Source organism: Pelecanus crispus, chromosome 4, assembly GCF_030463565.1.
Source record: "Pelecanus crispus isolate bPelCri1 chromosome 4, bPelCri1.pri, whole genome shotgun sequence".
NCBI classification, from domain to species: domain Eukaryota; kingdom Metazoa; phylum Chordata; class Aves; order Pelecaniformes; family Pelecanidae; genus Pelecanus; species Pelecanus crispus.
Window position 1 is genome coordinate 6861790 of NC_134646.1, and position 13851 is coordinate 6875640.

At 40.1% G+C, this 13851-nt stretch overlaps 1 protein-coding gene across 1 annotated transcript in view; it reads right to left on the reverse strand.

Moving 5' to 3' along the window:
* Nucleotides 1–13851, reverse strand: part of TNIP3 (TNFAIP3 interacting protein 3) — a 75372-nt gene that overhangs the window by 17974 nt on the left and 43547 nt on the right. Inside the window, exons 4-8 of the mRNA XM_075709406.1 lie at nt 13604–13690; nt 11917–12006; nt 10710–10775; nt 9228–9359; nt 5227–5355 (exon numbers count right to left, since the gene is read on the reverse strand). Coding sequence (XP_075565521.1) covers nt 5227–5355; nt 9228–9359; nt 10710–10775; nt 11917–12006; nt 13604–13690 — 504 coding nt within the window. The remainder of the gene's footprint in view (nt 1–5226; nt 5356–9227; nt 9360–10709; nt 10776–11916; nt 12007–13603; nt 13691–13851) is intronic.

Genomic DNA, 13851 nt, shown 5'->3' on the forward strand with positions numbered 1-13851 from the left:
CCCTCGGACTGTGATAATTTTTAAATTGCTCTTACCCCCCTCTATCAACAACCACACACTACACTTACAGATTTCTTATTTCCCTAGCACAAATAATTCACCGTTCAGTACTTTTCAATGTCTCTCACATAAGATATGGACTCAGCTAACTCAATCCATCTTAGAAAGTTCAATTCCTGCTAATGATCCCCAGCTTCCCCTTGCTGGCCATACTCCATTCATGCCATAAGGGAAGGAGGGAAGATAATTTGGAGGGGGAAGAGGCAGAGGGGGAAGTGGCCAAGCAGGAGAACCAGTATCTAAAGTAACCCAAGGATTAGTATTATCAGAAGGCCAACAAAATTTTTTTTAAAAAATTAGTACCTTCCACAAAGAGCACAGAAGAGAATAGGGAGGCTTTTTATCTGATGAGCTACTGTCCCTAAGAATTGTGCAGAAGCGAAATTGGTATAATGGTGGCAAAGTTTGTTGTGCCATGTCAATATATAAATAAGGTTGAACATAAACATGGAAGGATGACGATTACTGATTAATCCCCCTTTTGCCCCTTTGAGCCACTGCTAACCTCTTTTAGGCTATGAAATTGCAGTGCTCTGCACAAACAGTAAAACAAATAATAAAAACAAGTTTCACATTGGCATTTAGACTGGGCATAGATTGCCAGCAGCAGCAAGCATCAGTGAAGTCTGACAATATTGCAGTACGTATGATGCGTTCCCTGGCTGACTGCAACCCAGATCCTTTCCCAGGCGTGTGGTTTGTTAAGCGTACTGCTGGGGACAAAGACAAGTGAAACGTGCTTTTCTTCTTCCCCCTGCCTACGTGGGATACATCTCAATCTTGCTGACAACCACAGAATCATGAGACTCATTTGGGTGGCAGGGGACGTCTGGAGGTCCAAGACCCTGCTCAGAGTTGGGCCAGGGAGGTCAAGTTGCTCAGGGCCTGTCAACTGAGTATTGAGCACCTCCAAGGAGGGTGATTTCACAGCCTCTCCAGGCAACCTCTTCTTCAAAAAATATTTGACCATCCTGAAAAGAAAGCACTTCAGATGCCCTAATTCAAAGATAACTGAGTGACCTTCCTTCACAACACACCATTTTCCCAGTCGTCTGCTGCACCTACTTTTTATATGGCTCTGTCTTCTGTAAAAACTGCTTCACTAAGACGTATCTTACTGATCATGGCCGTCCTGACATTGCCAAATGGTAACGTACCTTTACAACTGAAGTATGTATAGTCATGAGCTGTTGACGATTCTCCTAATTCTTGAACAAATGTCACTATATTGACTATTTTTCTTGCAGCTCACTTCCTAGAATCATATTATGATATAGACGTATTAGGTATTTGGGCAGTTCTTCAGGTTTTTTTGTTTATTTGGGTTTCTTTTGAGGAGGTTCTACATCTCAGGATAATGGTGAAAAAAAGCCAGAAAAATCCAGAAAATTCGATCTTCAAAAGGTTAACAGTAGAGAAAAATAGGGTGAGGATTTTTTTAAACCACATTTGGAAGTAATGCTGTGAGACACCATTTTCTCACTTCAAATATAATAACAAACTGTAGATGAATAAAGCTGAATTGGTTTAGGGTCATACTAACCCCAGATCAAAATCTTTGAGGAAAGATTGTAAAAGACATGCTGAGAAGTGCTAGGTATGGGGAGAAAAAAAAGTAAAATTTTGTAATGTTGCTATTAGATCAATAGCAAATTATTAAGAATTATGTCATTATAGGAGATTCGGGTTCCCAAGTATAAAATGGAGACAAAACACTAATAAAGCTAATACTCCAAGTTGTAACTGGAATATTTTCTTTCAAAATTCCCATCACTCTGAACTGACAAAAGGTGGGGCTGTTTTAGAGTCATTTACGGAATAAATTATGATATTATTGTTCCACTGGTTTTAAAAAACAACTGTGAATAAAATTATCATGAGACACTTCAAATTAAAAGTAAATAAGGTATTTTAAATATGTAACTAAGATTTGTAATTTCAAATTAGCAAACTTGAGAAATGACAGAGAACTTCTAGGCACCTTCTGTAATTGCTCCTGTATGCAATTTTTGCAGATCATTTGGTTATTCCTACTTCATTAGAAGTCAAAGTACAAAAAAACCCAACTTAACAAACCACTCCCCTACCCCCCAGAAAATCATATCTCAAGGAAGCTGAAAAAAATTGTATAGGAAAATGAAGGATTGAAGAAAGGATTTGATCCCAACAGAAGCTACCACTTTTGGTAGCTTTTAGATGAAACTGCAGGGTAAGAGAGACAGTCACACTGAGCTGTATGTTGCAAAATAAATTAAACTATAAATTATATACATATAATTGTAACGTATTTTGTTTCCACTATAAAAATGAGTACAAGGAGGAAGGCATTACACAGGAAAGCAAGACTAAAGACAGTATTTCCAATAAGGAGGATAACATAGAGCACTGTGGCAGTGGCAGGATGGCTAGCAGCAAGACATACCGATAAGAAACAACTCACAGCTCACTGCGTTAAACTGAGCTTAACTTAATGTGGTATTAAATAACATTCATTCAGAAGTACTGAGAACTGAAAACTGAAATTGCAAGACAAGCAGCACAGAGGTTTTCTGAATTTTTCCACGTCAAAAATCAAACTGTATGACTGAAAAATAACTACCTTGGTTTCCAAAGCTATGAAAAGGATAAGTGGTCCATGCACCTAGAAACCTCTTAATCTAACCTCAAGAAGTGTGCCAGGCTTGGGAGGAAATGTTGAAGAGTTGCCTTATAGACATGAGAAATGGGATGGAGTAAAGCACTCTTTAACCTGGTATCTTTCATAAAAAACAGATCTTCTTAACAGGAGAAATACATTAAAGCTTATTAGTCTATGTTTAAATAACAGTTGAGATGGTGCTGCGGAAAAGTTATGAAATAAGTTTTTTGAAATGAATTTATGAATTTTGAAATGAAATTATGAAATAAGAAATTCTGCTTGTACTTCAACTATTTGGTGAGCAAGGAAACAACCACAGGAAAGCCAACAATCTTGGGATATAGCATTGCAAACTATTATGGCATTGCAACACCACTGTCATGCCGCAGACATCAAAGTAGGATCAGAGTGGACTCTATACTTTGGGTACTCTGGATTATGGGATCAAAGTGAGATGAAGCCAAAAGAAAAAGATCAATGTACTTAAAGTAAAAAGGTTAATGTACTTAGAAACAAGTAGTAGTATCTTCCATAAACTGAGAACGAAGCAGTTTAAAATGACCAAGATGAAAAAACATGCATATTAACAGGCATAGTTGTATTTTAAAAGACCAGAAGAGCTGGGTCAGCTTAGCTAAACTGTCCTCTAGTGACAATACGATTGCTCTCTCTAGCTATAGGGAAGGAGCAAGTGCCCCTGAGAGCAATCATATTTTCAGTAGAGGACAGTTCTGCTTCATGGAGAGGACAGATCTGCTTCACGCAAGGAGTGAAGCAGATCCATTCGATACTGCTACCAGAAGAACAAATTAATATCATCTCGCTGAATTTCATTCAGCCCAATTGAAACAGATGAAAGCATCTAATGAAAGAAGGGTTGCAGTTCCAGAACAGCTTTCCAGCAGAAGCACAGCAGAAGGGGCTTAAGTAATTTCAAGAAAAAAGTTGTTTAATTTCAGAGAATTTGTAAGAACTTCAAGCCCCTGCAATAGCAGGGGACTAGGCTTAAAAGAGCACAGAGGTTCCCATCCAGTCTTGTGTGCATTCACAACATGAGATTTGAAGAATGCAAATACACAGAAAATCAGTAAAGTATTACTCATGGCAAAGTGTATTACATGAAATTGAAGTTTCATTTAAAAGTATGGTCTGTTTACCCATCTGTCTTAGTTCCAACCACATCATAAGAAAAGACAGCAAAATAAAACATTGAAATAAGCTGTTTTATAAAAAAGACCTTCAATGAAAGTTACAGTGAGGCTTTGAGCAAGTCTTCTTAATGCATTTCAAAAAGAGTTAGACATCATACATTCTGTCAGATTTTTGAATATGGCAACATTACTTTTTTGCCTTAATTTTTGCACATCATGGCCCTTTAGCTTGTGCATCACTTAAAGTTACACAGCAATGGTTAGTGCAGTGCATTTCCTCAGGAAGTGTTTGTGGTTCACCATGAAATACAAAATTGTTAGAAAACACCCACTGCTTTATGTGATCTTTTGATTAAACAAAGCTACATTTATTACTTTCCCTCAGTTAAATAAATCCCATTTAGGCATTTTATGGCAGTTTCCTCAATGAGACATATATACACATACATACTTGTATGTATGAATATATATGTATGTATATAAAAAGTAAGACAGGAGCATGTCTTGTGAAGAGAAGCCATTTTTCTCAAACACAGAAAATATGTAAACCAACAGTTTTTAAACTGTCTGAATGTTTTTTAATCACAGTGTTGCACTGGATACATATGAAAGCATCTTTGTGACATTTCCCTTTTGTTCTAAGGAGGGAGAATGTAGAAAGAGCTTAGATATGACACACAGGGAGGCTTCACAGCAGAAGCCAAAGATTATTTTAACTTTCCTCTTTACAATGCAATCCTACTACCTACCAAGAACAGCATGCACTGGTATAGCTAAAGTAAGTTCTTGCTTGTTTCCCTAGCTCCCTAACAATAATCATGAGGGTCTGGAGCACAAGTCTTATGAGGAGCGGCTGAGAGAACTGGGGTTGTTCAGCCTGGAGAAAAGGAGGCGCAGGGGAGACCTTATCACTCTCTACAACTACCTGAAAGGAGGTTGTAGTGAGGTGGGTGTCAGTCTTTTCTCCCAAGTAACAAGTGATAGGATGAGAGGAAATGGCCGCAAGTTGCACCAGGGGAGGTTTAGATTAGATATTAGAAAAAATTTCTTCACCTAAAGGGTTGTCAAGCACTGGAACAGGCTGCCCAAGGAAGTGGTTGAGTCCCCATTCCTGGAGGTATTTAAGACGTGTACATGTGGCACTTAGGGACATGGTTTAGTGGTGGACTTGGTAGTGTTAGGTTAATGGTTGGACTTGATGACCTTAAAGGTCTTTTCCAACCTAAACGATTCTATGATTCTATGTTTCTATGAGTTTGCTACCACGAACAGGTTGTTCACCCAGGATTGAAACAATGGGCATCTGGTAGTGTCACTGACAACAGAAACCCTGGAATTAAAAGAAGAGGTCCTGGTCAGTGGCTCACTCGTTCATACCTTATTGAGGCGACTTATTTCACACTCATAGTGTTCTTTCTTTCTGATCATTGAGGCATTCTTCTGCTTCAGGAGCTTGTTCTCTTCCTTCATTTCATGGAGAGCTTCACTAAGGACCCTTGTTTCTTTCTGGGACACAAAAATACAGAGATAGGCTGCTGAAATGCAGATGGAACTATTTTTCAAGAACAATTTTCAGAATATCTCCTGTCTGGCAGATGTGCTGCATTTTCGTTGTCCCAAACACAGCTGGGAAGGGAGGGAACAGGAAGGCAGATGGTTAGTAAAACCCAAATATGATAAAGTCTGTTGAAATTGTTTTGACCCCTCACCATATGACGAGACAGAGACAACGTACCAAACCAAATCCCTGCTCTCTACAGTCTGCAGTTGCACAAAGCTATGAGAAAGCTGGCAGGCCAAAGCAGATCAGTACCATAGAGATGATCATCCCAAACCTGCATTACTCTTATGTACTCATAGTGTAAGGCCAGGGCTAAACACTGGTGGAGCCCCAGCCATTCCCACTGTCATGCAACATTAAAGACAAAACCAGACCTCAGCATCGCATAGCCTGAGGGCTTTTTCCACTACATGAGAGACTGAGGCAGGTCTCAGCCTGCTCAAGAACTACTGAGCTACCAACCAAAGCTTAAAAATCCACTTTCTTTGACCCCATTGCACTTGTTGACTTGAACTTGACCCTTCCTAGTGCATGTGCCTACACTGTTGCCACCCCAGCAAACTACCAGGAAGATGTCCCTACTTGCAACAGGATGTATGCAGTAGTCTTTCAAGATGGTATTATAGGAATTATTAGGACAGATTTACCAAAAAGTTTGATTCTTTTCTCTTAGGGCTTTCAGTGTGGCTATTTTCAATTTACAATGAAGAAAGCTAAGATCCAAATCAGATCCTGAAGCAAGTGGCATTGTGTAAGCTTCTCTCCCAGGGTAATGCATTCCTCACTAACCCGCTTTTGCCAGACTGTCTTAGACCAAAGCGTTTAGACATATGAAACAGAATGGCCCATTTTACAAAAAAAGAAAGTATTTCAAAAATTCTTCAGCAGCTGCTTCATGTGATGAAAAAAAATGAGATCCAACAATCACATGCACAGGACACCATATGAATGCTTTTTTTCACGTGCAACAGGCATATCTCTGTGTAGCCAGTGACTAGGCATTTACTGTTCAGGCTTACGAGAAGTGCATCACCATGTGCTAACTGAGCCACTGAAAAACACCTTGAAGAAACTGTTGCCTACACATGAGGTAGCTTTATTTCCTTTAAGTTAGTTGGAACATTTCATTTTCTCCAAAAACTGGGCAAGATTAGCAGGGTATCTTTGCATTAAGTATAGGAACTCACCCAGGAGCTAGTTCAAGCTGGCATGTGCATGTATGTTTTAAGATACTAAAGAAAAACAAAACACTAAACTCCATATAGGCTTTTAGCTATGCTCTTCTTTTCACCTTTGCCATCCTCTTTTCCTAGCTCCTAGCACACACTGTCCTTCTCAGAGGCTGACACCTCCACAAACATGGCCATTTACAACTAAAAATTTCTGGTTTGTTCAGGTTTTTGAACCATCTGAATTCTTACATCTTATTGCTTCTTATCTTCTTATTCGACACAATCTTAGGTGTTATGGCACCTACACTTCCCAGTGACTAGGTTGGTCTTTGATTCCTGTCTTTGGGTACCTAGTCATGCCCTGAGAGAACAAAAAAAGAAAAAAAAAAAAGAAAAAAGAAACCTCCAAAACAGTCAGTTTTTCTCTGTGGGCTATGGAGGACATGGGGACAGATAAAGTTCACAACACTATCATTCTCTGAGAGCCATACCTCCAGGTGCACTGAAAAAAAAAAATAGCTCTCTAAGCCAGCAGCAGCATGTAATCTGTCTCAGGTTTGTTTGGTGCTGCTGGTTTTCCTAAATGGCTCAGCAGAGCACTCACAGAACTGCCACTCTGAGTAAAGAAATTTAAAAAGTACTGCCAGGCTGCTGGACTAGATAAGCAAGTAGAGAACAAAGATCTTATTACTTTGCTCTGGCAATTGCCCTGTACAGCCCATCCCAGCTCCATGGCTACAGGGGGGTAAGTAAAACATTTAAAAAAGAAAGTGTCCTTACCTTTCAAGAAAAGAAAAAAAAAACCCCAAACATTTACACACACACGCATATATATATAAAAAAACAAACACAGGTATGAAGAATGTTAGTTGCTGCAGAAAACAAACAAACAAACAAACAAACAAACAAAACCATAAAGCCCTAAAAATCTAGTCTTGGTAGATCTATCAGCTTGGACCTCTTCCACATCTGCTGAACTTTAAAGCAACAAGCCTGCTCACGTGCTTTCAAGCTGAACATATCTTTATGCATTTTCCTGAATCATCCCCTGGCACTGCTTTTTCTTCATCCTGCCCTGTGGGCAGCACAGGGTAACTTGAGTTGGCACAGCTGCTCACACAGGTGTTACAACCCTTGTTGCTAATTCAAAAATCTCTGCTTTTAGCAGCTACCTCTGCAAAGGTGTAGGTCCCCTGCATCCCTGCATGACATGCAAAAAGTAAAGAAATTCAGAGTAAACAGAAGCACTTAACTGGCTGAGTGTATAATTTGTAAAGAAATTGCTGATCTAAGGCTGAAGTTCCATGCAGATTAACCTGTCCCCGTAAGAATTTTTTGGATTATATATGAATAATGAACTAAATGACAATATGTAGTAAAAAAAATTGGCAGAGTGTACTGCTCATCCTTACCTTTTCAAAAAGGTAGCTAGGGCTATTTTTCACAGCTATTGTATATTAAAGGGCAGGCAGTAAAAACCTTAGTAATACGAACAGGAAGATGGATTGTCTCACATTGAATCCACGCTTGGAACAAATATAGGCAGTGATTCAGCAAGTACGTAATGACATATTTTGCTTTAAAACATGTAAACAGTCCTATTGGTTGGAAATCAAGCACGTGCTTTGCTAAGACCATACCGTAACTGATAAGCAAGATGAATGTTCTGCTTATGAAGATGAAAGCTAAGGGCTTTGAATTTCTTTTCCTGCAGCAGCTAACTTGCATCTTATCTGAGCCTGAAAATGATGTGATTGCCACTTGTTTTCAAGTTTGTTTCATGTTATCAAGCGAATAGAGAAGCTTGACTTCAGCTGTCAGAGCACCATCCAGAAGCTCTTACAAGAGGTTATGAAGTGTGTGATACCATGAAGCAGAATGAGAACAGGAAGCACCACCCTGTGGTGCTTGTAAAACAGGACACAGTTGTGTGTATACTTTGGGCACGTATATGCCGATCACTCAGGTTGGTGGTTTTATTGTGGTGGGAATTCAGCTTAGGGATCTAGCTTTAGATGCGAATGCCTACACAAGAGCCAGTGCCTAATGAGTCCCGAGAGAGGTGCCTAACCACCCTCAGGGTGAGGTGAACACTGCTCTAGTGCAGCTGATCAGCCCAGGCACTTTCAGCCCTAATAACTGCACTGACTACATCGCCTAATATTTACGGGGAGCTGAGATAGCTAGCACATGTATAAAAGCCTTTACTGTCAATGCAAAAATGTGGGTGTTGAGCTCAATTCTTTCAGTATTTATTGTCAAGCACTTTGTGTAACACCTGCAATGACATTCCTATTCCATTTGAAATCACTGTGGCATTTTCCTTCACAAATTCACCCCAAACCAAACAGCGAGGAAGGAAATCTCTGCAATATTCCGATCAATCTGCTCTTTAGTCCCCTACGCACACTAATGCCATGCTCTCTCCCAACTTCTACTGAAATGACTCTCTCTCTCTACATTGTTCTCTGATCAGACAGATCAGCCACTGCCTTAGGTACAATACTGAAGAGCACTCAACACCACAATCTCATCTCACAGCTGTGCGACAACCCACACCCTGCCACTCGCAAGAAGAGAAAGAGGAAAGGCAAGACACCGCTCGACACCGAGCACAAACGTGATAACAGAGTGCACCCTCCTACCGTTCCCTGCCATGGCCTTTCTCTGCCCACGGCTTGCAACCTCTCATCTTCTGGATGCTGTTGATGTCTCTCTTCCTCCAGCTCACTGACTCTCCTCTCTGACACGTCCAGTTTTGCTTTCATTTCTGCCAGCTGAAAAGCAAGTGACAGACCATGGTGGGCTGACTGAGGATCCTGACAGGCAGAGCACCTCGAAGGTGCCTTCAAATCCTTTCAGCTCTCAGCAGATCAGCGTAAAGGAGCGGGTCTGGTTGCATGTAAAGTCCCCAGCCACTTACTTTCCCCTCCCCACCTCCAACCTCTGCTGCTCTGTCTGCAGTGGAGACTCTTCATGATCCTGGGCAAATTCTCTGTTGGCGTTAACCCAGTTGGGTCTTGCACTGTTTTGCTGCCAAAGGACAGCTACCATGGGTCTGTCCCTCCAAATGACTTTTCCATTTTAATGTTCTTTTATTTTTTTTTTTTTCTTTTGCAATTTGGACTCCCTCTGCAGTGGTGCACATCCAAATTGATCTAGCCAGAGGCATAAAACGGTCCCAAATTAAATGGGGAAGAGCCATTTAAGTTCCTCTTCTCTTTGGGAGGGGAGGGGGGGGGGGGGGGGGGGGGGCGGAATCAAAGAAATTATCCAGATCTCAGTAAAGCTTACTGGAAAATGTTAGAGAGAAAATTTTCCTGATAAACACATGAGGTCATGCTGCAAACTTCCTTTTTCATAGAAGGAAACGGGAGATGAGAAGTGCCAGTGAATGAACCAGCTTGGTTTTTAGAATACTAGGCAAAACTGTAAGCAGCCAGCTTCACCAGGCAGCTGATTATAACGTCTGCAGCAAAGATGCCACACAGCCACAAGCAAGGAGTGAAAGCTATGCCAATGGGATCTTGACAAAAAAAGGAAATAAAAAGTATTTCTTCACATTTTTCTTTTTAATGAAGAGCTTTTGTACATAGCAGTTTCTCAAAAGCAAAAAAGTCTCTCTGCTTATAGAAGGCAGCATCCATGGAAGATTTCTGAGAGCTCCCACACTACAGGGAGCCCTTGAGAGCTTCCAGGCTTCACAAGCCAGCCACAAGAGATGGGACAAGAACCAACAGATATGTGATGATGTGGATCAGTGGCTGGGCACACCAGGCACTGCAGGCTAATTTTCAATTAATTGTGCTCTGAAGCATGAGAAATTTTTATTACCTTGTGGAGGGCAGGAAGATGTCTGCTGTCATGTCCACCCTGGCCACTACTATTTTAGAGATGCCCTGCTTCTCTGGTTATTTTGTCCTACTGAAGATTGTACACACACTAGCTTCACTTTTATGTGATGAAGCTCATTTAATTTGTGAGCTAAAGACAAAGTAAACATGATATTTTTCCCCCTTAAGATATTTACTATAGCTATGGCTGGTTGGTATTTAAGCACAGACTTAACTATCAGCAGGTGGCATACATATTCCAGTAGTAGTTGCTATAGTAGTCAACATTGTTACCTGTTTTTCATAAAGCTGTTTCATACTTCTAAATTGATGATCCCATTGCTTGTTCACCTCCAGAAGCTGTAATTATCAGGAAGTCACAGTAAATAACCCTTATTTCAACATTGTCAATAAATAAAAACCAGACTGGCATTCTAATCCTCCAGCTATGAGTGTCACAACCTCCTCATTATCTGGCAAGTTCATTTCAGAAAAAGCAAGTTTAAGGTTTGGCAACCTTTACGGCCCATCTGCCAGTGCTTTGGTATTTCAGTTAAAGTACATGAACGTTCAGGAAGTAACATTCAGGAAACATGCAAATACACATTAAGTTACAGGTGAATCATTTGCAACACTGTACAAATCCCAAGCTGCAACTCCTAAATGGCCAAAGATTTTCTTTTTAGTTGGCTTTAGGTTCCATGCACATGTTTCCAGTGAGAAGGTCTCTGACTTCAAACAAGTGAACTGAAGACTCATATTGACTGCAGTTACTACTGGGTGCAAACCCCGCTTGCCTTTCTCAGTACCACTAAACCGAGCAAGTGCACGCCTGCAAGATAGTAAGATTGGCTAACACCACGCATGTTAAGAGGTAGGAGTGGATTCAGTGTGCATGCATTTTTGTTGGAGAAAAACAAATAGGTCCCTCTGAATCATTTTGCTTTGTAGGATACAGGGTCTCTCCTTAGGACACTCAGCAAAAGAACGGCTTCCAGTTTGCTGCTACCTGTGACCAAGACACCACTGGCTACTACCTACAGTGGTTCCTTGGCCTTTACAATAGTGATCACTAAGAAAACTTGCCCTTTGTACCATATAAATCTCTGCTCTTCTAGATTCATAGCCGCGTTACAATAAGTCATCATTTGTTTTTAGGAACAGTTCTCCAAGTGTAACTCTGCCTAGCTTGGTAGAGAGAAGTAGGACTATAGGAACTAGTTTAAACATAATTTTAAGTGCTTGCACGCTTCAGGCTGTGAAGAAATGCAAAGCAGAAAGTGTCCACATAGAAATCATCTCACAAGAGCGCAGGGTGAGATTCCCACAGGAAAAACATAGGCCTTGCTGGACTGGCAGGTAAAACCAACTGCAGCATAAACACAGTGTAAATAACACTGATAACACATTCAGTGATTTTCTGCCCTGGGCATATTACTGATATTGTAATATATGTCTTAGAGGTTATATCTGTAAAGGTTAAGGGTAAACCTAAGATTACCTCTCGTCTCTGTCTTTCCAGTGAGAGGATCTGTTGTTCCAGAGAACTGGCTGATACAGTCTTCTTTTTGGACAATGATATGTGCCTTGACTGGAGAAAAGAAAAGTTCAAACATGAATGTGTTCAGCACTCTCTATTCAAGTCAAGATTATCATATAAAAGTCCCATCCTCCCTGCCATGTGCACGTAAAGAAACTGCAACAGCAACATTTTCTTACATTGCATTTGTATTTCAGTACCTTTACACCTGCTGACAGAAGATTCTGAAGGGTACATGTGATTTAACCTTGCTTAGTCTGTTTTAATTGAAGCATTATGCAAATGGACACAGAAATAAACAAAATTATGTCTATTTGTACCATGTGAGACATAGAACACAAAATAGGATTTTAATTATCTTACAGATTGTAAGACAAACAAGTAGTAAAAGCCACAAAAGTTGAGCATAAGTTGACGTGGGCGTAAGTAATTCCCTTCATTTACAGGAACTAGAATAATTAGTAGTATCGCCCCTGGTAAGTGCTTGCAGGCCCAAGGCAATAAACTTTAGCACAATGGGTTCAAAACAAGCAATACAGAAAACAAATAGGCCATTTGGAGAAATTAAGAAATTGGTCTGTAATTGTTCCATTTTTTAAAGTGTGGAGTTTTGCCCATGCAGGACAACAGCAGCTAAACCCTCATTTTTATAATGGTAATGTTGTGTATCATAATTTCCAAGAAGTTTCTGTGGATTGTCATGAACGTGTGACCTATTAGATATATATCTATATAGATGTATATAGATATGTATCAGAAGAACTGTCCTGGAAAAAAGATACATACTTAGAAAAATAAAACTTACTATGTTCAGATACCTGGTCAGGGATTTTTTTTTTCCTGTCCCTAAATTCTCAACCAACATTATGAGAAACTAGAATAAAAGCGTGAGCACTTCTGAGGTCTTAAATCTCCTGAAATAAATTAAATTATCTAGCCGAAGAAAATGAATGCCAAATAAAAATGGAGAAGATCAAAGAAAAGTTTTGTTTTGTCTTTTCACAGGCAGAAATCTGGACCACATATTTGCTCCATGGCCAGTCCTGCTGAGCTCTAATGTGGAGCACTTGACTTCCATGCCAGAAAACACTTAATCCCTCCTCCTGTAGAAGTACATTAACATGTTCAACTTAAAGTATCTGAACAATTACCTGGCAGTCAATGGAGTTATTCACATGTTGAATCGTTCTCAGAATCTGGGCCTCAGGCATGTATTTAAGTGCATATTTAAGAGTCCTATTAAATTGAATAGGACAACTCACAGATCTAACAGCTATATATACACTTGGCACCAACTGGCCTGAATACTGCTCACAGAAGTTGTTGGGTCACTAAAATGAATCACTTTCTACCCTTTGTAAAATAACAAATTAAAAGGACCAGATATTTTGGGGGGGGGGGGGGGGGTGTGTGTGTTTAAAAAAAAACACTAGGGAAGGTTTTCTTTCTAAGAATGCCATATCCAAAAATATTTCTAACACTTCCTTCTACTCTTAAAAAGCGTAAATCATTCAGACAAATCTACTGAAACACAAAAATGAGCCCATAATTGTCAATCTACAAAGTGACATGCATGATACCTGCACAAGCTCAAGCCATTCCTGTTAATCAGATAGCACTTCAGAGGACAGCCAAAACAGTCACTTACTTCTAGTGGGTCTGCTGGGGCTTCCATGCCACTCACACCTGCCCATGCGCATCCAAGACGGCCTTGAGCATTTGTTTCACTATGGGTCTTTGGAAGAAGAAGAGCAATGAAACAGATATTTTACGTTGGCTAAAGGAGCAGGAGAATTGCATTAAGACCCAGAAGATCCGCAACTGCTGCCTGTGGAAGCAGCTGAGGTTCAGAAATAAGTGGTGGAATTTTGATTTTAATGTTTTCCTCCTTCCTGG